Here is a 25409-nt window from a genome sequence, read left to right as displayed (position 1 = left end):
GGGAGTTGAAGTCCACACATCTTTAAGCTGCCAAGATTGAGAAACTCTGATCTAGGTAATGAAAATAAAAGTCACCAAACTACACACCCTTGCTATAGTTGTAGAAGTTGCTAAGCTGTTGGAAAGCACTTGACTTGCAAGCGCTGGAATAAAGGTAGAATATGCAAAGGAGTGTTTGGCTTTCTCAACCCATTAAGAAGTACGTGTAACCACAGGGATGTCAATCTCAATGGCTGAGTGCCGTGACCGTGCAGAATACGGGTGGGAAGCATAGCTGTGCACGCTAGGGGCATGCGAGTACAGAGGCTGCCAGAAAGGGGAAGGGAGTGTCTTGCATGCACAGTACCAGAGGCATAAGAGAATGGATGTAAATAATAAGCCACCTGCACTGGCAATAGCAATGTATACAGAAATGTCAAAGGTGAAAACAGGCTCATATTTTTGGTTCAGCTCTCGATTATGAAAGATGACCCAGACTGACGGTATCAGGCAAATGACACACGCAAGAAGAAAAAAGAGGCCTGCCACAAGATGGCAGCCTGCACTGTGGATGAGACATCTGACCTGCTTGATGTTGGGCACGGTGGATACAAAGGCCGTGTTACACATGCCAATTAAACAGAGGAAGAGGGCCAAGACTGTGGTCAACATGCTAATGGGAAGAGCCAACTGGAGGACACGCAAATCCAGCTGATCAACTGCTGTGTACCACTCAGTGTCATAAATGACACAGTCTTTGCTCCCATCAGAGCGAACACACTTAATCCACAGCCCGGTGTAAACGGTCACATTCTTTTCATTTCTGTTAAAGGTGTAGAGTCGCATCTGTCTCCAGTTTGGAAGCAGCGCGGCAGCAATGAGTCCTGACAAGGCAGCTGTTCCAGAGAGGAAGGCTAGGACCGTCGCAGCATGAACATCCCGGCAACCCATTCCCGCCAGTGAAAAGGGTTCCTGGGGAAGGCAGAAAAGGGCATCAAGTTAACCACATGGACATCAATTCAGTGTGAGGAAAAACCAAGGAGAACAGTGGATACTGCTGTCCTTGAAATGAATGACAAATTCTCTAAGGAATTCATGTTTGAGTCACAGATACATATATTGACCATTAGATCAATTGCCCCCTGCCAATTTGACAACTTTGTGCGGAATCTCAAAACTACTGCTGAGTAACTGCCTGTAAATGATTCAATATTACTAGTGCATCAACTAGTAGTAATACAGTGAGTTTGGACAGAAAAAGTAGTATTTAATGCAAATAATCAATACAGCTATTTGAAACAGTTTCTTAAAGCTGCAGTCCCTTCTTTACTTACCTAGAAATAAGCCCAATTGAACTAAACTGACTGTCTAGAAAATGAGCATCTTATATAAAGGTTTTAACTTCTTGGTCCTACATTCAGCCACACATTTAACTGCAGAGGGATTGGCATGCAATTTTAGTACAGAAAGCTATATTTACAGTAAAAAATTCTAAAAAATGTAGAAACACAGAGACCCAATTATTAAACTTTTCTATTTGTTATTTTAGTTATAGTACAAGCAGGTATAGAATTTGCTACCAGGCTTTTTAATTAAAGCTAATTTGCCTATTTGCATTGGTCCAAACTTAGCCATGTTATATACCTGTTTAAATGTAAGTCAAGATAAGCATTTTTCTACAGGACTGAGAAAGGAAACTTACCTAGAGGTGTAATTAAATTCAGATTAATAGAAGAACTCATATAAGTAGACCAATGTATCTAGAAAGTAAGAGATTTTAGAGCAAACATAAATAGCTATGTTTTGAGTCACTGGCCATGTTTGCATAGATTTATAAAACAGGATCGTGGTGAATTTCAATTTATCATTAATAAGCTGAACATAAGCATTCTTAGTCCATTTGCTCCTATGTTGCTGCTGCCATTAGCATGACTGTTAAACATACAGAAACATAGAAGCTTAGCATGATACCCAAACTCACCTTGGAATCCTTGTTCTGTGTGAGTGCAGAAAATCTACTTAACCATAGAAACAGTAAAATACTTCACTTCTATTGTAAAAAATACCCATACCAGAGCAAAAAAGCTAACTTCAGACATTACTGAAAAGAAGAACCTACGAAACAGGAATCTATCTGTTGGCCTCAGTAAACTTGATTCTTTCTGAAATGCCTCTCACTTTACTATTTTTAATAGATACATTTACAGTCTTTGTTCTAGACAGTGGCATAGTTAAACTGGACTTGTGTACTTACACTGGAGCTAACTTAAATATTTCATTGAAGGAGAGCTGTCACTGTCATCTCCAGCATTCAAGATAAGCTGGTCAGTCACTGTGTGACATAGAATTTTGATTAGAGAGCTTCAAGACACTTCCCTCTCAAGTGTTTCACTCCCATTTTGATACATCAGTGGTACAGAATGGGAACTGCAGCTAAGAAGCTGAGTTCTTCAATTTATCCTGCAAGTGCTAGATTGGATGAAACTGACAGCCACCAACTCCTGCTATATAGTCAACTGGGCCAACACCAGCTTTTGCATAAAGAAAATAGAATATTTTGAACTCATCTGTACATGCAGGAAAAATATCTTATATTGTAGATGCTAAATCTATATGAAAATACCATCAACTCATCCTTCCTTACATTCCTCCAAGGCAGTATTAATTATTTTCTCAGGGACAACATTTTATGTGAACTACGTATTTTTCTACCCTTGCTCCTCAATGTTTATGTTGAGGGCACATTCAAAAACGAGTTTGCATCATCTGCAGGCAGCAAATCCCTCAAATATCTGAGTTGAGGCATGCCTTTTCCTAGTTTCCAGTTGCAAGAATACTGTGTATACACATAACTATATTGCAGAGATATGTCCAAATATGTGCAGGGCACAGCCTACCTATCACTCACCATGCAGAGGATCCAATCCCAAGTATGCAAGGGCAGTACATAATGCCATTAAATACCTACCCTCCAAATATAGAAAAATGTGGTTGCCACTCTTTTTAACACAAGAAACACAAATCTTTAACATGATAAGAATTGTGTTCATTAAGCTTTCCTATAGCTGGCATGTATATACCAGGATTGTCCTTAAACTGGTTGCCTGCCAGAAAAAGACCCAAAAGTCCTACTTCATGATAAGTATTCAAAATTCATTTGAAGACACAAGAATATGCAGTAATATGTTTTCAACATAATCAATATACTGAATCAGAGTATGGAACCAAAATAAACATGACACAGACCATGCATACTTCATTAAGCCCCCACCATATCAGTTCTATATTTGATGAATTAACAAAGCCTGAAAAACATGTTTCAATATGGTAAGATGCTTACCTGTACCCTATATCTAACCTGCTTCAGTTCCAGTTAGTGTAATCAAGAAAAACGAGAAATAAATTGTAAGTTATTGAACTGAAACATTCTAAATCAACCTAAACAATCTGAAATCAATACAAAACACTGTATTTTGCTTGCATTACTGTTGATGACTAAAAATGAAGCTACAGCAGATGAGTTAAACAATGATTCAGGACAACATATAAATACCTATTTGAAACATACAATTAACAGACAATATAATTAGAGTTGTATCAGCCTACTTGATCCAACAGCTTTATCTCACAGCAGCCAACCAGAAAACTTGTAAATACTATTTAAAGTTAGGGGCGCTTCCCTTCATGAAGTTATCCAATTTCAATTTAAGTCCATCTAAATCAGATCCCATCACAACTTGTGGTACCAAATCTTACAAAGCACTATTGTAGGAGAAGTACTTGTTTTGATCTATCCCACCAAACTTTTTCATAGGATGGCCCCTAATTTTAAAGAAACCTTTTTTTTAAAAGTGTTCCATTCCAAATATTAGCATATTTGGACTACAGGTGTAGGCTCCACTAGGTGGGCAACAGGATCCACTCCACATGTCGCTGAACTACAGTTCCCGTTCTCCTCCCTCATCATTGGCCATGCTGATTGGAAATGCTGGAGCCTGTGCTTCAGCAACATCTCCAAGATCACAGGTACCTCATTTCGGACTGGTAGATAAGCCCATGACTCTCAGCGAGGCTTACTCTTGAATAAACAGATTATCTGTTACCCTCAGAGCCGCACTGAGGGTAACAGATAATCTTAACAATCCTTGTACAATCGAGTTTCATGGATAGAAATGGACAATACACGCATATAAATATGGCATAGCCCTATTGGTCTAGACCGGCAGGAAAGAAACCTAATTATAATGAAATCTGGCATCTGATGATGATGATGGAGCAATCTCCCCCCTCCTTACCTGCTTCCCATGCACGATGCACATAATTACAAACCCGAATCCATCTTCGGTCTCTCAGTTTTTCAGGAAGTGGCTGCCTTTTCCAGGTCTGCCCAAAGCTTCCTGGGACTGTAGTCTCTCTCTACAGTTCTCTTAGTTTCCTCGTACTTCTAAAGACTACAATTCCCAAGATCCTCTTTCAGTAGGTACTACTTTTGGAGGCTACACCTTCCCGACTATAATTGAGGTTGTCCTTCGCGGAGCGGCTCCGGGCGAGTTGCAAAAAGGAAGTCGCTTGGGTGAAGCGAACCGTCGCTTTTGAGACTTTTAGTTGTTAGGGTTATTTTCCCGTAGTTTTTTATTTATTTTTTATTTTAACAAGCCATTTGCAGGGCATTGTGAATTCTTACTGCGTATGGATTTTTGTCCTAAAAGGATAAAAATGGAAGTCTGACTTCTGAACTGAATTTTAAAAAATCAACTAAAGAAATTGCAGCATTCCTTTATTTTAGAGTCTTTGCAGCGGTTTAAGAATTTCGTTTTGAAGGGGCGTTTTTAATTAACATTTCGTTAGGAAAAAAGACAGCTTAATTCCTGGAATCCATCGGTGGACTCATTATTGATCCTGAGCTGTCAGATCCCACAACTCTGATCTGGACGAACAATAGCCAAGCTTTAAAGCAATATCTGATTCGGAATAGGAATGCAGCAAGTTTCTCCTGTTTAAAAAGGGGGAGGACACCGAGCCAAAACTTAGATTATTGCTGGGGAAAGGCCACCTAACATTTTATAGGAGGGTCAAGTGGGAAGGACCATCTCACACAAATCTGAATATGGTGCAAGGGGCACCTTTGATTTTCAGGAACTACATCAGAGGGACACCAAGGGCTGCCAAAAAGGAATCAAGGTCCATGTGTCCCGGGGCCTCATTTTGCCCATCCCTGCATTCAGTGCATTTAAAAGTTTACTCAGAAATAAGTTCTACTGGTTAGATGTCTTGTTGGAACCAGCCATTGTGTCTATGAGCCATAGGTTATGGCACGATGAGATATGTGAGGCCATTATGGCTTAACCAACCATTGTTAGAATAAACTATAGCTTAGCAGGATGCGTTAAGTCAGCCAGATAGTCTCTTGCTTCTCCAATCTGGTCTCCCACCCACCCACTCCCACTCCCACTCCCCACTTCCAATAGTACTAATAGGGAAGTACAATTGGGGCTGCCAATTGTCTGATTCACAGCCTTGAGTCATCTAGAAAACTTGTTTCTATTGGTCCTGGAGCAGCATGGAGCAGCTTTCTACAGGGACCCATGAAGGGGTTCCACCCATAGAAGAAGACTACAGTCTGCCTTCCTCCCAGGTAGTTAGGATTCCCTCATGGATCCAACACTGTATTCTGAGCCCCAAATATTTTCATATCATGGTAATACTAGATTTTATCTGTAATATTCTTTGCTAGGTATGCAGTGCAAAAGTAGTTACACGTGTGAACTACTAAATGGCATTTTTTGGCTGAATCTCCATGTCATACTAAGCTATGTTTGGCTGAATAAATCATAATTGGCTAGCTGTGCACAATATGATAAGCTCAAACATGCTGAAAGATGTTCCAGTACAGGACTTTTTACAATTGTCACTAAATAGCTATTAGTAATTTAAAAATTCCTCTCCAAAATCTTTCAGGAAATCCCATGTAGCATTAGGTATCTGTAGTATAAACTGATGTGCTCCTTCAAAATAAATAATTACTGTAGTCTTCTTGAACTCTTTTGTAAGGAAAATTGACCCCGATTCAACATACAAAATTACATATTTACATGTTTTAAAAAGGATTCTACAAATTACATGAGATGCGTAACTTTAAAATCTGCATATGTTTTTACTATTTTACAAGAACAAAATACACACATTTATGCTTAAAAAGAGAACAGATCATAAATTTGCATAAATTCAGTTCCAAGCAGAGTCCTACCAAAACTGGTATATTGGCTTAAATGGTGCTATATTTCTGAGAGGTGCAATGCATGGAGTTGTTCCCTTTGATAATTTTCAATCTTTTCTTCAGCTTCCTGATCTATTACTTTTCTTAAACACATAATAAGCTGTTCAATTCCTTCACCAGTATGTGCAGATATGGGAATGATCTCCTTAAATTTGACAGTGACTTCAGGAATCATCTTTTGCGGAAGCAAGTGTAAATAATCTGAAAGTAAACAAATATGTTATAGATAATTAAATTGAACAATGTCACTACAAAATGTCCTAACAGAGGAAGAAAGATGTAAAGGTAAAATGATCAGTGATACTTCTCAATATACTTTAATAGTTCCTACTTTGAGGGAGGAAGGTCATTTTATTCTTTCTTTCTTTATTTTTCAAATTTTTGCTACTGCCCATCTCCCCCCCAAGAGGGATTCTGAGCAGTAAACATATTTAATATGTTTCAACTATAAGACAAAAAGAATAAAAAGAAGGCTAGTGGCAGGATTGTTTAAATACATTTGTTGACGGTACAATAGGATAATTCGAACTTAGACAAGAATATGGGAGTTAAAATACTATAATTTGTTGGGCGACCGAACAGAAAACATGATGAACATGAAATCATGGAAACATAATTAAATGCACATCTCCACCAGGTAGCAATGGCCCCATCAGCTCATTAGTATGCAGATGAAAATGTTTTTGGCATTTACCTTCTTGGACTGCAATTATTATTATTAAATCCTGCTATGAATTTTTGGTTTGTAAGAGCAATTAATTCTTCCCACAGTTATGAATTACTTGTTGATACTTTATACCCAAAAGATACAACTATCCTTTATCTTAAAAGGAATTGTGAATCTTACTTTGAGGTTTCTGCAGTTGTTCCATTAACTTGTTCAATTTTTCTTTTGCATTAGGCAAATCCATTTTATTCACAGCAAGCAATGCAGATTTAGTTTGAAGTTCTTCTTTATACAGTTCCAGCTCCTTCAAATATAATTTGCATATGTAAAATACTTATTTTGAAAGTATTTGGCTACCAAGTAATTCAGTATTACTTAACAGTACAAAATATAAATACAGTATAGTATAATGTTAAGGCAGTTATATAGCTATATATTCACATTCTAGTTAACTCAGTGATTACAAAACCTTAGATTCGTACATCAGGGAATGGCAGTGAAAGGCACTCCCAAATAATACACCAAAAAATTAAAAAAAACATCAAAAACATTAAAAAAACATTTAAAAAAAAAGCCAAAGTGTCTTGTGAGATTTTGTTCATTTAAAAGAATACTTTGGTACATACTTTTGAAGCCTGACTGCACAACTGTTGCCAATCTCTGTCTTAGGTGCCAAATTTGAAACCCACTGTCAATAGACAGCACTATTCTTACCAATAACAAAATAAGACGTGCTAAATTGCTTATTTATTTATTTTTTTATCAAATTTCGCCACTGCCCATCTCCACCGAAGAGAGGGACTCTGGGCGGTTTGAGGTAAACAGACCATTCCAGGGACAATTAGCCCAACATCTTTACTATCAACTTCCTAGGAATACCAAGGAGAAATTCCCAGACATATGATACAACTGAGACTAATTTTAAGAGATTGGTTATACAAATAAATATTTTATGTTAGAACATAAAAGGGGCAGTAATATTACCTTTGCTAGTAACATTACAGTTTCAAATGCTGTCCTGAATGGCGTTTGAGAAGAAAGTTGGAACCCAGACGCATCAATCTGAATTTTAAAAAATAACAAATATTTTCTCTCACATGATTATTCTTCACTAAGCAATGAGCGGAAGTGCAAGAAAGCTAATGAGGTGGTTATATATTTATATACAAAGCAATGATTTCAGAAAATAGCACTCACTTTAACATTTCTAAACAATTTCTAAATTACTAAAACCATCAAATAATTTATATAATTTTCTGTGTTCTATTATATCTGCATAAATCTATTCTATAGAAACTTCTTTACATAATTGGCTTTTGTCTTACTCTAGATCTAATGGAAATTGTACCACAAGTGCCCCCCTCCCACTAAGTTACCCACAAAATTCACTATCAATTATTCCTTGCTGTTCAAATTGCCACACATTCTGGCCTACACTGGTTGCTCAGCAGCATTTAGGTTAGGAGAGACAACCTAGGAGATTCCAAGCTTTAATTTCAAAAGTGAATTACCACAAATCTTAAAGAATTCATACTTGTAAACGTGCACTCAGTGCTATATGTTCATGAAAACATTTCAACATTTCATCTTGGGAACTGCTTCCAGTCTGCAGTTCAGATATTATGCTTTGCCAAAATATGGGAAACTTGGTTTTGGGTAAGCATGTTGCATAAACTCAATTAATTATGGTTTAAAAAACAATAGTTCTTACTTTAACATGGTGTGAACTACCACATATACTTCCATATAAGCCCATCAGAGATAAGCTGACCCTCAAATTTTTAACCAAAATACCATGAAAAATGCGCCACCTGCAGATAAGCCAATCTGCATTTTTCACGGTATTTTGTTTAAAATTTGAAGGTCTGCTAATCCGCAGATGGGCTTATATGCCAGTATATACGGGAAAAACAGGTACTTATGTTGACTAATCAGCCTAAATTAAATGAAACATGCTAATGCTGGCAAAAATTCTTACAACAAAGATAAGTTGTTTAGTCCTTTCCACATGCTTCAAAAACTTATGACCTCTTCCTTTATTTGCATGAGCACCTTCTATCAATCCTGGAAGATCAGCAACTGTTATCTAAAGGGGGAAAAACATTTTTTTTAAATGACAATAAGGTTTAGGTCTGATGAATTCACTCAAGTGGATATCAAAATCATTAGGAAGCAAGTGGTTTCCATGTGCTAATTCTGCACCCCAAAATAATGAGAAGAAGCTAAAAACAAGATATTCATATGGATAAATGAATGAATATACATATATTACCTATGGTCATTTTTTCCCCTATATTCACCTTTGTGAAAATAAGTATTTAATATTGAAGCAAAGGGTGGTAAGTCTGGAATAATTCATTTTCTATGTTTATCCCATACATTTAAATTGCTGTTTATGACTGAATAATCTCTTAAAGGTTGTGCACTTCTGTTTATATCAAGCCAAAGATATTTATGCAAACCATCTGAGCCCTGCTCCCTCAGTGGAAGCAACCCAGCCATAAGGTGATGCCCTCTAAAAATGCAGTTGAGTTAGTGACATGCCAGATGGGAGCTGTAGTAAGTCATATAATAAGAGGAAAAAAGAGCCCTCCTGAATCCTATCTAGCCTAGTATTCTGTTCCCACAGTGTCCAGCCAGATGACTATGGAAGTCCTCGAGCAGGGCATGTGCACAAAACAGCCTCCCATTTTGGTATTCAGCAACCAATATTAAGAGAAATACTGGAGATAATTTATAGGCATCAATTCATCATTATCAATAGCCATATTTTCCATGAAACTCCCATGAAACTGTCCAAGTTGGCAGTTACTACTACATCTTTCATAACCTGTCCTTGAGAATGGCAACCTCTTTTGGGATGTCTGTAAGTAATTGGAACCCTTGGAAGTAATTGGAAGTTAAAAATATTACCTTATAAGAACATTATAAATAAGTTCCTTCACTACCTGTAGAATCATTTTTTTTCTCTTTGTTAAAAAATAGCAAAAAGAGCATACTCAAGAAAAATCTGCTTTAACTGGGCTTCCGGTGGAAGAAAATGGTGGAATGACCAGTCCTACTGAACCCCAGGACTAGGACCGACAATGCGGCGTTTGTCTGGCAGCTCAGGCAGGACCTTAGAGCCCCAGAAACATTCTCTGGGAAAGGAGAATTCAAGACATTATTCTCTGTGCCCTCTTGAGAGCTGCTCCTTGCCAGAGGATTGCGAAACGGTGTTCCAGTGACCGAACAGTAAGTGAGCAGCTGAGAGGCGGGACTCCCATCTCTTCCAAGCCGCGTTGAAGCCGAAAAACGGACATTAACTCCAACCACCCCACTTCTAAAATCACCTTTTTGCTTTCAAAGTATTGAATTTAAAGAGGCTTTCTCAGTACAGAAATATTGATTCTCTTGGTTGATCTTTCATTATTTTCAGTACTTCTTTTTTGTATGATTTAACTGCTTTAAAGGACTTAAGTTTGAGCAAGGAAGCTGAAAGTTGAAGTGCTTTACTAAAATTCTTTTTTAAAAGAATAAACGTGAGTATTTTCTATTTTTAAAAATTTTTAAGTAAAAGATTTTGTTGGATTTGGGACAGGTCTTTTTTTAGTCACTGTGGGGAAGTATTTGCTGCTGTTGTTTTTTCAAGCTGGGATTGGCTACTTTCTTTAAACACTGACAAAGAAAGACTTTAAATCTCAACTTGTGGCTTTGTAACTGGATACTTTGTAATTGGAAACTCCCCCTCCCCCTTCAACAATTACTTTCTATTGCTGGAATCATCTTTTATTATAAATACCATTGTTAGTCACTAGAGGGAGCCAAAGTATTAAATTTTAAAGCATTGTCTTAAATCTCTTTATATATATATATAGAGAGAGAGAGAGAGAGAGATTATATATATATATATATATATATATATATATATATATATATATATATGTATAAAATGAAAAGGTGGGGGGAAATAGAAATCATGGCCACTAGAAGAGTACAAAGGCGTGCCTCTGGTGAATTTGAGGGACTAAAGAGCATGTTCGAGGAGTTCACAGCTAAATGTACACAGCCTATTGCCCAATCTTTTGAGGTTCTTGACAAAAAGGTGGATATAAGATTTACTGACTTTGAAAAAAGATTGGAGCAGAAATTAGAGAAAACGGAAGGAGATGTGAAACAAGTAATTACTAGAGTTGACGTACTGGAAAGTGAAAGTGAGAAAGCTTGACAGAATTGCATTGCTTGAATTAAGGGATAAAGAATTTTGTTTAAGGCTCAGGGGGATCCCTGACGCCAAGGAGGAGAGTCTTAAAGATAAGATTTCACAAGCTCTGGCAGCTTTAATTGAATGGGAGGATGACAAAATGATGGAAGTAAGAGAAAAAGTTGTTCACATTAATTCGAGGTATGCAACTATAAATAACAAGCTGAGAGATGTTCTGGTCCAGTTTGCTAGGAGGAAAACAAGAGAACTGGTCCTACAAGGTCACTTTGATTCTAAACTTAATATTGACAAAGTGGATATTATTGTACTGAAAGAAATTCCTGTGAGAATTTTAAGAAAGAGAAAGTAATATACTTTCTTAACTGATGATCTGAAAAAGAATGGGAATCCTTTTCGTTGGGAAAAATTGGAAGGGGTAAGTTTTACTTACCAACAAAGGTTTAGACTAACTTCAATCCCTAAAGTCAAAGATTTCCTTGTCAAGCATGGAACTATACCTCTTATTCTGAAAGACAAACATTTTTCAAGAATCAATATGATTTCAAGGGACTTGGCGAATAAAGTTTCTAAAGTGGATATTTTACCAAAGACTTTTTCTGATCATAATCCTGTAAGTATGACAATAAAGAAAACATTAAGGGCATATAGATGGAGACTGAACAAATCAATTTTGCAAAAAGAAAAGCTTGTGGAGTATTGTAAGAAGAAATTAAATGATTTTTAATATTAATTTTGATAATGAAATAGATTTAAAAACTGTTTTGGATACTAGTAAAGCGGTTATGAGGGGGCATATCATCTATCATAACCATTGTCTTAATAAGAAACTTCAACAAAAGTTTCAAAAGGCTTTGGATCAGATTAAGCTTAAAGAACCTGAGTTACAGGAAAAACTGACAAAATATTGTGTACCAACTTAAGGTACTACACCAGCAAGTGTCAATGTTGACTGTGAAAGCAATACAAATAAAGTTGAAATATGCTAAACAGAGACATTTTGAATTTGCTAATAAACTAGGAAGATGGCTAGCATATAAATTGACGAAAGAAAGAGAGAAGAAAATTATATTAAAGATTCAAGAAGGAAATGTGGAATTATTGGACAATGAGAAGATTAAGAAAGCATTTTACAGTTTTTTTCCTAACCTGTAACAGTTTTTTGTACAAAAAACAAGAAGTCTCCTTGGATAAGATTAGATGAATATTTGAACAAACAAGATTTACCAAAACTTTCACAATCACAGAAAACAATATTGAACAATCCTATAACTACTTTTGAACTAGTAGAAGCTATAAAAAGAAGTAAATTGGGAAAAGGACCAGGTCCCGATGGTTTACCTGCATTATATTATAGATGTTTTGAAGATCAGATTCTTCAACCTTTTAAAAGACTGATGAACTCTATTTTGTTAGGTTCCGCAATGCCAGATTCATGGAAAGAAGCTAACATTGCACTTTTACCAAAGGAAGGACAAGACCCTTCTTTAATTAAGAATTACAGACCAATTTCATTGCTGAACAATGACTATAAAATATTTGCTTCAATACTGGCTGAAAGAACGAATAAAATTCTACAGGAATTTATTCATCACTATCAATGTGGGTTCTTACCCAAAAGACAGCTAAAAGATAATGTAAGAATTGTTTTGGACGTTATAGAATATTTACAATATCATAATGAATGTCAAGCAGTTCTTATCTTCCTAGACCCAAGAAGGCTTTCGATAATTTGAACTGGAGTTTAATGTTTAAAGTCCTGGAAAATATGGACTTTGGAGAGTATTTTATTCAGGGAATTAATTTATACAGCCCAAAAGGTAAGCATCACTGTGAATGATGAGTTAACTGAATCATGTCATATACAAAAACGGACAAGACATGGATGCCCTTTGTTGTCTTTGCTCTTTATTTTGGTGTTGGAAGTTTTTACTAGAGATATTAGAAGAGACGAACAAATAAAGGGATTAAAGATTTAAAAATAGGTCTTCAAACTGAGGGCTTTTGCTGATGATTTAGTTTTGATACTACAGGTCCCTCTGGATACTGTGGAGCTTCTGATGAAGAAATTGAGAGAATCTGGGTCATTGGCAGGACTTAAAGTAAATAAACAAAAAACAAGATGCTGACCTAAAATATGACTTTTCAAATCATTGTTATGATGTTTGAATTGGCAAACTATGTATGTAGTCCCACTTCAAAGCAAGTTTTTATCTGATAAGGCAAGATTTAACTTTGGTTTGCCTATTTATATGACACAGAAAATTATAGTGAATAGAAAAAGGGAACCGAGGGAAGAAATGTGTAACAGGGGAAGGGGGAGCACAAGCACATACAGCTCACTCAAGGTTTTCCAAGCTGTGCTGAGGAGGATCATCAACTTGAGCCATAAGATCTGCATCATGGCACACTCATTTTGGGGCTTATTAATGGTACCAAGAATTGTTCCTAAACGTTTACTCTTCTAAGACAGGAGTAGGCTACCACCTGTTTTATCTCACAATCCCATTTAACATGGTAAGGGATTATATGAGATGTAGTCTAAAACACCCAGAAGATACTATTATTTTAAGTTGTCTTGGACTCTTCACACGAGTCATAAGGATTCTCAGGAGTCTGAAGAATTAAGTCATTACCAAGTAATTTCCAAGCCACAGAACTTGAAGCTTGCAGAGTAACTGACAATATTGTGCTTTGATGGAATAAATACAGATGTGTCCATCAATTCTGATTTAATGCTTGCTACAAAATATAATAATTTTTAAAGGCAAACTTGATTATCCGCTGTAACATTACAACAATTGATTCATACAATCCATTTGGAGAAAGATTAAAGCATCATCTATCAAGGCCTCTAGATCCGGGTTACGGAAGGAGGAAAAAACACTGTCCCTCATTTCACATTTGTAAACTTTACTGCAGAGTTAATATTATTAGATACCTCTTGATGCAAGCCTTTCATCTTAGAGTGGTATTTCCAAGGCTACTCTCCTGTACTATCTATAGATTTTTGCACATCAAAGTAAAAAGAAGGTTGAGTAGAATCCCACGTCTAAAAGCTTTGTGAAAGAATATGATTGTCAACATTAGATCAAAATGTAGTACCATAGATTTCATATTTGGAAATATAATTATCCCAAACAAAGATAGATAATTCACAAATGGATTACCAGGCCTTAGTTTTGTAATTTACAGGAAGGTAGAAAAGTAAAGAATTCTCAGGGAGGCTCATTTAAAGCACTCTCAGCTTTAAAACACGAAATGTTACTCTGTGACATACGTTAAGGTCAAAGATATCTCCATTACTTGAGATGAAAAGTATATAATAAACCTAGTATATGCCTGGTACCTGAGAAAGTTTCATCCCTTCCTTTTAACTTCAGGCTTTGGGGGTACCACCCTATCAAAAAAAATCCTTGAAAATATACCACACTCAGTGCAATCAGAACATCAGATGGCTATTTCTCCTTCAAATTAAGCATGACGTTTAGAGACGGTCCTTAGAAAGCTGTATCCCTTGTCCATATCGATAAACTAGGCCTGTGCAAAATTACTTAGATTTATTTCCATCAAAATATTTGCACTGTGGATATGCAGTGATTCTCTCTGTCAAAACAAAGACACAGCACAATTTGCCTAAATAAGCAACCTGCATCATCTCAAACTACCTTGGGCTGGGACTGTGGAAGAAGGTTCCTCTCTTTCCTCCCCAGCACTGGCTTAAATGCTTCTATGATGGGTTCCTTCAATGTACTCTTGAGGATTCAAATTGCGCCAAAGCATGAAAGACCTTCATGGTGTGCTGAGGAGGCTTTAGGCTAGAAGCTGCCCAGCCTGGAAAAATATTCACACATGCTGCAGGAGAAGGATCTGTGGAAAAGGCTAAGAGGAGCTGTGAAATAGAACAATACAAAGCAAAATAGTTGCTTCACTTTCAGAAGGGAAGAGGTCCTGTTGTAGGTTTGTGAAGGATATACTCAACCTGAATGAAAGTAATCTGATCTTATGCAAGGAACTGAAGGTATAGGTTTAATTATGAAAGAAAGGACTAAAGTGTAGATTAAAAAAATAAATTGGTATCATCTGGAGTGCTGTGGCTTTGTGCCTAAGGCAGGACTAGAACTCACGGTCTCTTGGTTTCTTAAGTCTGGTGCCTTAACCACTATACCAAACTGGCTCTCAGATGAGTGATCTTGGGCCAGTCCCTTTCTCTCAGCCCTAGGAAGCAGGCAATGGCAAACCACTTCTGAAATCTTGCCAGGAAAACTGCAGGTACTTGCCTGGGCAGTTTCCTGGAGTCAACACTGACTTCAAGTGCTGTGAGCATGTATGAAAGCAGGAATTTATAGACAGCTGACAGATACATATTACAGAGAATGGTGGTACCTGCAGAACCCCACATAAGTTTGGGGGAAAACTGCAAATACTGAGTGAATGTGATGCAGGGTAAAAGAATGTTAGCTGGATGGGTGAGAACAAGACAAGGTACAGAAAAAGTGATTGGGCCACCTGGAGACGCAAATAAGAATGGTTATGGTTTGGTATCAACTTAGAAAAATGTCTGTGTCAGATATGTGGTTTAAAGATAAATTTATTCATGCATAAAAGAAAAAAGTATGAATTGAAAAGCAGAATGCATTTGATTATTTATGATGAAAGACTGAGAGAATAGTGAAGGGTATAAGGATATTGAAGGATTCTGAAAGTTGGACAAACCAGTTTTTTGGTAGTTTACCTTGTGAAGAAATCGACATGAAAGGAAAGAAGTGGAAAAAAAACTAGAGTGGAGGAAGGAGGAGTTCAGGAAGCGAAAATATGAAAAGGATTGGAAGATCAATCTCCCAAGAGATTGATGATAATAATTGGATAGTAAATGCAGAAGCTGCTGGGAACAGAGTGAAAAGAATTATGTTACAGAGTGTCATAGAAGAATGTGGAGTCATGTTAATGGGAAATATTTTTTAAAAAAACTCTTCATGGAATGAAGTGAAAGAGACTGTGGATTACTACATAAAATGAGATTTTTAAAATTATGACAAAAATGGGGGAGTTGGGTATGTCAGGAAAAATATAAAAGTTGAATGCCATAAATGGAGTACTACTGAGAGCCAGTTTGGTACAACAGTTAAGGTGCTGGACTAGAAAGGAGGAGACTGTGAGTTCTAGTCCTTTAGCCATGAAAGCTGACTGGGTGACTTTGGGTCAGTCACTCTCTCTCAGCCCAACCCACTTCACAGGATTGTTTTTGTGAGGAAAATAGGAGGTGGGAGTATGTATGCTGCCTTGAATTGTACAAAAAATAAAGGCAGTATATAAATATAATAATAATAATAATAATACTTAAGTACGTGTGATAGAGATAAGGCCCAGAATAACTGATTGCTGAATAAATGTGAACACAAAAGTGAATGACCAGTACAAAACAAGTAGGCTGAGATAGTCTGATCATATAGAGAGAAGATTGATTCACAAAACAAGTATGTGAAGATTGAATGGGTCAAGAGAAAGGGAAAAGCCAAGGAGTTGTGGTTGGATGGAGTTGATGAGACATTCATAAAGAGAGAGGTGAGAATAGAATGAAAGGTGTTGGGATAAACTGTATTTACTTTTACTTCCTTTCTTATTTCATATCTTTAATATTTTTGCATATTATTCCTTACTCATTTTCTGCACTTTAACAACACTTATCCTGAAAGAGTTTATCACAATGGATAAGCACATATGGCTACTGATCATGACTATATACTACCAAAACTATCCAAGCTTTATATCAAAGGCCTATCTAGTCCAACTTTCTACCACCCCTGCTACTCCTTGCTGAAGAACATGAGAAGAATAATCTGATTGCAATTATGTCCTCCTTGGGGAATTCCTATATGCATTAATCACTAAGAGAACTGAATGTTGGACTGGACCGGCCTTTAGCGTAACGCATCCAGATACATCCTATGTTCATGAATATTTACTGAGCATGCAGACTGTATCTGTTTGGAGCACAAAAGGGGCATTTTTAGTCATAAAGTCAGAGATACAAGAATTAACCTACAGTTAAATTAGAAATATCAGAATAGACACTTAATTTCTTTATTTAGATGTTACCCTGTTGGTAATTTGCTGATCCTGCTGTGAAAAATAGGAAATTAATAAGCTAGAAAAACAGATTCTCCAGTGAAATACCAGTAACGTTAACTTTTTTTTTTCAAAACAATAGTTTTGGGATAGGAATTTTGCTTTGGGCTATTTAGGCAATGAGACCTGAATGTTGTGTCTTGCAGATCTGAGATTAATAAAAAAAGAGATTAACATGGCCACACTTCAAAGCTTTCTTCATGCCTTAATTAGGGAATTGGAGCTGGCATGTGAAATATGCAGTGCTCTCACAGATACCTTGGCAGCAGTCTTTCAGTTATAAGCAAGTGAGATGTCCTAACATAGCCAAAAAGGGATTTCCGCCATATATTTTATATAATAACTATTTTGGGAAACTAACCTGCTTGTGATCAGGATACATCACAGTTCCAAGTTCAGGAGATAGTGTTGTGACTGTGGAAAATGGGAGATAAGTCAACTGTTGTATAAAGGACTTTAGAAATTTACCCCTAGACTGAATTCATCTGTTCAGTGTGTTTTTACTCAGCAAACAACTAAAGGATGGCAATGAACAAAACTTTATCCCGAGAACCTCCTGAATTCTGACCTGGCAGCAATAACGTTTATATTCTGCAAACAAAGCCTTTTTCACAAATAACATACAGCCATGCAGTTTTTATCTGCTGAACAACCCATATTGGCTTGTTCCCACAAAATGCAAAGCTGTATGTATGGGTTCAGCATCACTCTAAGTCAAAAACATACTGTCCCCATTATGAGTTGGCATGATGTGTACCTTCAGCTCTACTTGTACTTAATGCTAAATCAGGACTTGTTTTGACTAAAGTCTGTTGAACATTCAGAACAACTTTGCAGATAAGGTAAGCTTGACCTGTTTCACCAATTCCTGGTTTGCTTTCTCACCTTTTTCTCCAAGTACCAAGGAAAGATGGGCAGAGCACAAACAGAAAACAGAATTCCAGATGACAGTTCATGTTTAAAACAAGACAAGATTTGCCAATCAACAAGCCATGATTTTAAATTGAGCGGTGATATTAAAAAAAAAAACTTGTTTCTTAGAATTGCACACCACGTTAAACAAGCACATAAGCACAAACACACCAAGCAACATTACCATTCTATATAGCATGTGAACCCCAAAGTAGCATGTTTCTTCCCACGCCCTTAACCACATGGCAAGGGTTACACTGGCAGCTTTGTTTCGTCTGCCAGAGAATTCATCTGTCTATTGGCAGAGTGCCCTTGAATTTGTGATTAAGGTATACGCTACTCCCCACTGCATATAGTCTCTCCCGCTGCACCACAGAGCTCTGTACCAGGAAAGTCACCTTTAGCTTTGCTTGGTGGTGACATGAATTCATTGATGCTTTCTACGCCCATGCAGTGGTTGTGGGGGGTCTCATTAACAAACACAGTTCCAAGAACTGGTGTTCACCTTCGATGCCTTTTGGTTTAATATCAGGATATTTAATGCTTTTCTACTGAAACTATGAATTTGGGAAACAGGGTTGCTGCCCCTAAGCTCCTCCTGTCTCAAGGAAGACCATTTCACCTCCTCATTAACAATCTCCATCATGAGGTTCATAATGAGGAGGGCATTTGGTGCTATAATCTTTCTTGCCGCTTTTTAAAATATTTTTATTCCCACTGTTATTTTGGTTTTTTTTTCTTTCTGAAAAAGTAATGTTTTCAACTGATACTTGCTGTGAGCTGTCAGGGATAGGCGTGATTATATATAATTTAAATAAATAGATAAATATGTAATAATAGAGAAATTTCTGGAGACATCAGGCTAGTTTTGTCCAGGATGACCTTTGCTACAGTTTTGTTTTCTATTTTCTGCAAAGGTAGCAGAGAATCACAATGACGCTACATCTGAATCTGAAACTGTTGAATTTTAGTTACAGCAAATGCATTTGTAAAACTTTTTATAAGGGAACAGCAAGACCTGTGCAATTATATGTAAGATTACTTACAAGCATAATCTGCAATTTGAGGTTTGGCATGAGAGATCTTAGTTAACAAAGAGGACTTTCCTGCATTTGGAAATCTAGAAGAGTGGGAATTAAGAGAATTACCATTTTAATATTACAGTAGAACTTTTACATACAATAGAACAAAATCATTGAATTGCAAATAAAGGATTTTTTTTAGCTAAAGTAAATATTGTCTAATAATGAGAGGAAATGTCTTAGGTATTATGATGATGGGGGAAAGAAAAAAGTTTCAATAGTTCAGTAAGCAAACCAAATATATTTCCATGACTTCCCTTCTACATTCCAAATCTACAACTTTAAAAACTAATTTCAGAACAACAGGGAAAGGGTTGAAAGCTGTGGTTTTGTGCAAATCCTGAAAGGATTTTAAGTACACAGAAACAGGAAGTGAGCAGAAAGATTCCGGCATCTGGAGGTAAATGAACAGGTGAAAGAGTTTGAATAAAGCTAGAAGTGGTATCAAAATTTGTAGTACAATGGAAATGACTTCAATTACTGAGATTCTAGAATGTAATTTTCAAGATCAATAACTTACCCAATTAGGCCAACATCTGCAATAAGTTTTAGATCAAGATGTATTGTGTGAACTTGACCTTTGGTGGGGAAGAAATTTGTTACTGGACATCCACCAATACCTCCTTGTGCTACCAACAATCTTTCTCCTACTTTGTTAAGTTCACCTAAATATAAACATTAAAGGACAGGAAAAAAATTTTTTTGCACCATTAGCACAGTAAGTCATATTAAAAGACATTTTTAAAACAACTTACTATATTGTTTAGGCAAGGATTTTTTAAATTCAACAACATGGAAAATAATTTTATCAATCCTACTATAAAATATAGATTTTCCCATCAGAGTTGGTGAACACGCTGAATAGCAAATTTATAGTACAAAAAGGTTCTATGAAAGTATGTACATTTCAAAGGCCTATGAAAATATTCACATTAAATCTGAACAAACTGAGATTACCAGGGAATACTGGGGTGAAGGCTAGGCTAGACTACATGGTTGTGTTGCAGTGATCAGGAGTCAGACTCAAAATGACAGTATCTCAATTGTTACATTTCATTGAACAGAATATAAAATATAACTTCCAAATAAGGTCAGAAATAAATTAACAAATACATACTAGAGTGACAAGGCTATTCTATTCCTCTGCTACCAGCTGGCTTTGACCTCATGCAACTCTTAGTTACGACCATTCCCATATATTTCCTGAACAGATCGTCCAAGAGGCTGTTATAAGAACTGTAATTTTAAGAACAACAATGCCTGAGCTTATTTTATTTCCCTTCCATTCTCTCCATATTTTTAAATTATATTTCATAACCTTTAGATTGTAAGCATCAACATTTGCTCAATTAACTGTATTTGAAAGCTGTCTCCGTGCTGATTTTGCTGAAAAGCAGGATAAGAATGCTTTAAATAAATAAGAAATTAAATAGCTTCTGAAAATTAGCAATTATTTACTGCTCCTAAATTGTATATACATGAGATCTCTGCAATGTCAGTCAAGTATTATGTTTATGATGTTGCATTAGGTCACTGGAAGGTAGACTAAGCCATTAGTTATTACTGCAGAAAAAACATATAACTGAGATTAAGTCTTCAAGATATCGAAGAGAATATCTGTAGCTCAGGGTTAAACTGTGGAGTCCTTGGTACTCTCTGAGCTTGGTTGTTTTCTTGCAGATATTCATTGCCTGACTGGGTGACATCTTCAGTGCCAAGCATTGAAGATGTCCCCTAGTTGGGCAATGAAACATCTGCAAGAAGACAACCAAGCTCAGAAAGCACCAAGGACTCTACTCTGCAAGATATTCTTGGAAGGTGGGGAGACATAACTTTACCTTGCAGTGTTAAAAAAAAATAATTCAGCATGAAGACAAATCACACTAGATACCCAAGCTGCTATTAAGTTCAATAAGGTAATAAAAGTAAAGTAATGAAGATCCTTACCAAGCTGTTTCCCATCATCTGTAATAACAGATATTCCTGGAGGCACATTTACTTCACAGTCTTCTCCTTTATTTCCTTTCAGTGCAGCAATACTTGGGAGACCAAAAAACAAACAAACATCACACGACTGTTTTCTAGGACAGGAATAAGAGGACCACATGCATTCTCAATCGATGAAAAGAACTCACCTACTGTTGACTCCTGCTTGTGCCACAAACCGCTTCTTTGGATATTTATCTTTCATTTTCTTCAAGGTCATTTTTTCATTTGCTACCAACCAGACATCGCCACCTTTTCCTCCAACCCCACCTAAACGAGCATGGCCCATTCCGCCAGTTCCACCTTTTACATAGATCCTTAGGTCATCCATAAATCTGCCATACTGGAAAAGTAATACATGAAACATGGATACCTCAGACAGAGTAGAAAATTGCAACACATTATGAAAAGTAAGAGATGTGCCAAGACAGAGATGGTCTATCGGCATGACTTCCTTCACCTTAAATGAAGCTCTTCACATTATCACATCAAGCCATAATATTTGTTTGGTGTTGCATGAATACATATGATGTGGTTTGTACAATGTGGTTTAGCATGAACCCAACCAGTAATACTTTATTTGATAAACTATGGCCAAAGAAATCATGTGTTAATAAAATTTATGAATCCAACCATATTTTGGCTTCACCAAAATAATGAAGTGTTACCTTTAAAAACAGTGCTTTATTCTTCCCCACAGAAAATAAATAAAATTAGCAGCTTAAAGGCCAGCAGAGAGCATAAACTTTCTTGGATCAGAATCCATTTAATCAGATGAATGAAGGAGACTCTAGTTCAACAGAAAGCGATACCATAATAAGTCATATACAGCAAACTTCCTCTTCAGTAACTGTTTCCTGATGCTTTTTTATAAACATCAGTCAAGATAAAAGTCCTGCCAGAAACTACTAAGACTTATATCCCAACAATAAGCATACTTATAAATGAGTATACATTTCCTATTTTTATAATTTAACAGACGAAAACTCAATAATTCTTTATCTTAACTCTTCATTGCTAAAATAAGCCTGGTTGGTCCAACACACTCATCATGAGGAATTTGAGCAATTTAAGAAAACTACCAATTTTCTAGGTTCGTCCAACACACTGAACCATAAACTAAGCATACGGGCTAAATTCATACTGAGCACTAGGCAAAAAATATTGTGCGCTGAGGCCAGTTTGTGCCTCAGAGCATTGTAGGAACATACCCTAAGACAGTGTTTCTTAAACTTTTTTCTCTCAGGATCCTTTCCCACTTTTAAAAATTATGGAGGACCCCGAAAGAGCTTGTTTGCATGGGTTATATAGATCGATATTTACCATATTAAAAATTAAAATTGACGCATTCACTGCCGCTACTGCTTCTCACAATTGTTTGATGGGATTTTAATATGGTAGTTTTTCAACACAGACTGGCAAATAATTTCGATTTCGCGCACCCTTGAAAGGATCTTGGGGGACCCTCAGGGATCCTAGGACCACACTTTAAGAAACACTGGCCTAAGAGAAGCAGCTCCACCGAACCAGCTGCCTTTCCCAACCTGCTTTTCCCTCCAGATCCAAAATTCCCAGCCAGCGAGGGGAACGGCTAAACGATAGGAGCCGAAGGGCAGCACGTACAGACCACGTCGTTGGGAAAACGCTCAGTGCTCTGGACCGGCCCTGGGCATCCAAGGGCAACACTCCTCTTTCTCCTAGGGAAACGAGCTATAGGGAAAGAGGATCACCTTACGGTCGCACCAACCTGCCTGACTAAGAGGGCGCGGTTGACCCACACCATGCTACTCGCCAGTAAGCCTAAGGAAGCGTGCCCGCAGCTTCCTCGAGGGCTCGAACGCCCAGCCGAGGAGGACGCCGAATGATGACGTCAGACCACCGCCCGCCCCGCTTCGGGAGTCAGGGAGGAAGAGTTAGGGGAGCAGCTGGGAGGCGGGCAGGTAGTTCGGTCGTTTTCGTGGGACGTGTCCGGGATTAAGAGAGGGAGCAATGGACGTTTTGTGCACCGTTGGCTTGACGAGGATGTTTCTGAGACTGCGGCGGTCGAAACAACACATCCCCCTTTCGACGTCAGTCCAACGGATCGATTCATTGGGCTTACAGCTTTCTCCATAGCTACGCCCCACCCCGGTCTGTGTAGTGGGACTCTCTCTGATGGTGACCCAGGATGCGTTGGTGCATCGAATCGGCAGCTTTGCCCTTTCCCAGAAACTGGTTGGGAGAGTTCGTGTTTCTCGCTAATGCTCCATGGTTTGTTGAATCACAGATCCGGAAAACACGCTCGGGAAGACTGAATGAATCTCTCCCTTCCGTAGCATCTTAAATAGTAAAAATCACAGATATGTTAGTTGCTGTGCCCCTGTGACATCCTTTACTCGAAATTAAGCAAATTAAACGTTTTAACCTAGTGTATTGTCTGAGCAAAGCCAACATGGGTGGATAAGGCTTCAGCCTTGCATGCGGCGACAGGATCTTAGGCGAATTGTACAGAATAAATGTACATGCCATTGTTAACTGTAGGACTTCCAATGAGAATAAAAGCCAGGAGTTTCTCTGATTGTACTAACAATATTTTTACTTGCAGTAAACATCCCTGAAGACAAGGGTATCTTTGTGCAAGAACCCAGGCCTCTTTCTTTTCTCTAGTGATCCTTCTCCATTGCTCTGTCCTTTTTTCTTAGCACTCAAAACAACAGTCCATCCAGCCATCACAGACTCAAGCACCAGCTGCCTCCCAACAAACCTCTTCCATTTGGGAATCCTCTGCAAAATCACTCACCAAATACAATTAAAGGGAACTGTACCCCTTACACACTGGCATTACTTCTCATTTCTCCAAAGACTTATTCAAGTTATTCTCTTACATATTTTAACTCATCTTAAAATGTGAAGGCTAAAACCCACCAAGATTTTAGTTTCCTCTTACTTTATCATAAAGAAACTGATTGAAGTCGCTATAGCTGGCAATCCAGAACACATGCCTAACCCTTACACTTGACACTACCTTCGAATGAGGTAATCCATACAGCAAAGCAGAAGGCATGGTCTAAAAACTGGCTCTTCATTTCTGGAAAAGAGAATCTCATACAATGCTACAACCAGGGCAGGACTTGGTGGTTGACATCCTTGCCCCACTGAATAGAAAAAGCAGAGGCTTCCAAATGTTATGTGCACCTCATTTTAAAAATGAGCATTACCATCTCAAAAGAGTGGACATATAGGATCATTCTACCCAAGATCTAGAATTACTTGTACACCAAGCTTGTTATCCTACCTTTCTAGATCCTTGCTCTAAAGTAGCTTCCTATGAGCCTTTTGCGGACCCTTCCAATGTGGATGTTTATGTTCCCAAGAGAAGCCTAAATGCAGTTTTTTTGCAGGGGAGCTGTTGCCTTCAAGTCAATGTTGGCAACTGGTAACTGCCTGGACAAGTCCCTGCAGTTTTCTTGGCAAGGGTTTTCAGAAATGGCTTGCCATTGCCTGCTTCCTAGGTCTGAGAGAGTGACTGGCCCAAGGTCACCCAGCTGGGTTTGTGGCTAAGGCAAGGCTAGAACCCACGGCCTCCCAGTTTCTAGCCTGGTGTCTTAACCACCACACCAAATTGGCTCCTTAAATGCAATTACATCCCCCTTTTTATTGCTGCAGGCAGACCCCAGTCACCAAACAAATCCTGCAAGAGAAACCATTGTGAATCAAAGTCATGAACAATATCAGCTATAAGGAGGTGGCTTTCATCCTACACCATTGTAATTTATTTGAACAAGCCAGAAAAATGTGATCTATTGTTTTTCTAACATCATATGAAAATTATCTTCAAGGAGGTTGAAAAGCTGCAGTCTTGTATCCATCTATTAAGAATAGGCTCTGTTAAGGACAACAGGATATAATTCAGAGCAGGCAGATATAGGACTGCACTGTTGGTATTCATTCTTGTCTGCTTGTTAATGGTTCCTTTTTTCATGTCAGAGCATAAGAACTATCTTGCAAAATCTGTCTAACCTGCTTTAAATAATGTTCGTTCTGAGGGAAGTTGTCGCTATGTTGGTGGTATTCACCTCTGACTGCGAAGACGTCTTTCCTTTGCTGAGATGTCAATAGGTATATCCCATAAGAAAGAGATTTAAAATAAGAGTGGATACTTCTTAGTTATTACTGGATAGATTTTCTCACCCAGAG

At 37.6% G+C, this 25409-nt stretch overlaps 2 protein-coding genes across 4 annotated transcripts; both read right to left on the bottom strand.

Moving 5' to 3' along the window:
• Nucleotides 1-4386, bottom strand: CLDN12 (claudin 12). Of its 2 annotated transcripts, none has more exons than XM_063303602.1 (3): nt 4275-4386; nt 1682-1739; nt 1-951 (listed from the first exon to the last, which is right to left on the bottom strand). In XM_063303602.1, exon 3 carries the CDS (start codon nt 928-930, stop codon nt 193-195), a length of 738 nt encoding a protein of 245 aa, XP_063159672.1. In that variant the 5' UTR covers nt 931-951; nt 1682-1739; nt 4275-4386; the 3' UTR covers nt 1-192. The 2 variants fall into 2 exon arrangements, with proteins under 2 accessions (XP_063159672.1, XP_063159671.1); XM_063303601.1 differs by lacking the exon at nt 4275-4386 and adding an exon at nt 3320-3397.
• Nucleotides 4387-6109: 1723 nt separating this feature from the next.
• GTPBP10 (GTP binding protein 10) lies at nt 6110-23106 on the bottom strand. 2 transcript variants are annotated; one of them, XM_063303599.1, is made up of 10 exons: nt 22981-23106; nt 21383-21576; nt 21195-21286; nt 19768-19912; nt 19212-19285; nt 17615-17667; nt 8902-9009; nt 7908-7985; nt 7104-7227; nt 6110-6457 (listed from the first exon to the last, which is right to left on the bottom strand). In XM_063303599.1, exons 1-10 carry the CDS (start codon nt 23014-23016, stop codon nt 6255-6257), a joined length of 1107 nt encoding a protein of 368 aa, XP_063159669.1. In that variant the 5' UTR covers nt 23017-23106; the 3' UTR covers nt 6110-6254. The 2 variants fall into 2 exon arrangements, with proteins under 2 accessions (XP_063159669.1, XP_063159670.1); XM_063303600.1 differs by lacking the exon at nt 22981-23106 and adding an exon at nt 22557-22807.
• Nucleotides 23107-25409: the final 2303 nt, after the last annotated feature.

The sequence above is a fragment of the Candoia aspera genome, chromosome 4 (assembly GCF_035149785.1).
Source record: "Candoia aspera isolate rCanAsp1 chromosome 4, rCanAsp1.hap2, whole genome shotgun sequence".
NCBI classification, from domain to species: domain Eukaryota; kingdom Metazoa; phylum Chordata; class Lepidosauria; order Squamata; family Boidae; genus Candoia; species Candoia aspera.
This window is presented reverse-complemented; position numbering and strand designations above follow the sequence as displayed.

What these genes read in the sequence shown, in the direction of transcription:
- CLDN12 (XM_063303602.1), bottom strand. Translation starts at nt 930, where the DNA reads ATGGGTTGCCGGGATGTTCATGCTGCGACGGTCCTAGCCTTCCTCTCT.
- GTPBP10 (XM_063303599.1), bottom strand. Translation starts at nt 23,016, where the DNA reads ATGGTGTGGGTCAACCGCGCCCTCTTAGTCAGGCAG. An exon ending in CTGTAATGTTACTAGCAAAG is followed by an intron (nt 7,228 to 7,907) that starts GTAATATTACTG and finishes TTATATTTGAAG; the next exon opens with GAGCTGGAACTGTATAAAGA. An exon ending in ACAACTGCAGAAACCTCAAA is followed by an intron (nt 6,458 to 7,103) that starts GTAAGATTCACA and finishes GTTTACTTTCAG; the next exon opens with ATTATTTACACTTGCTTCCG.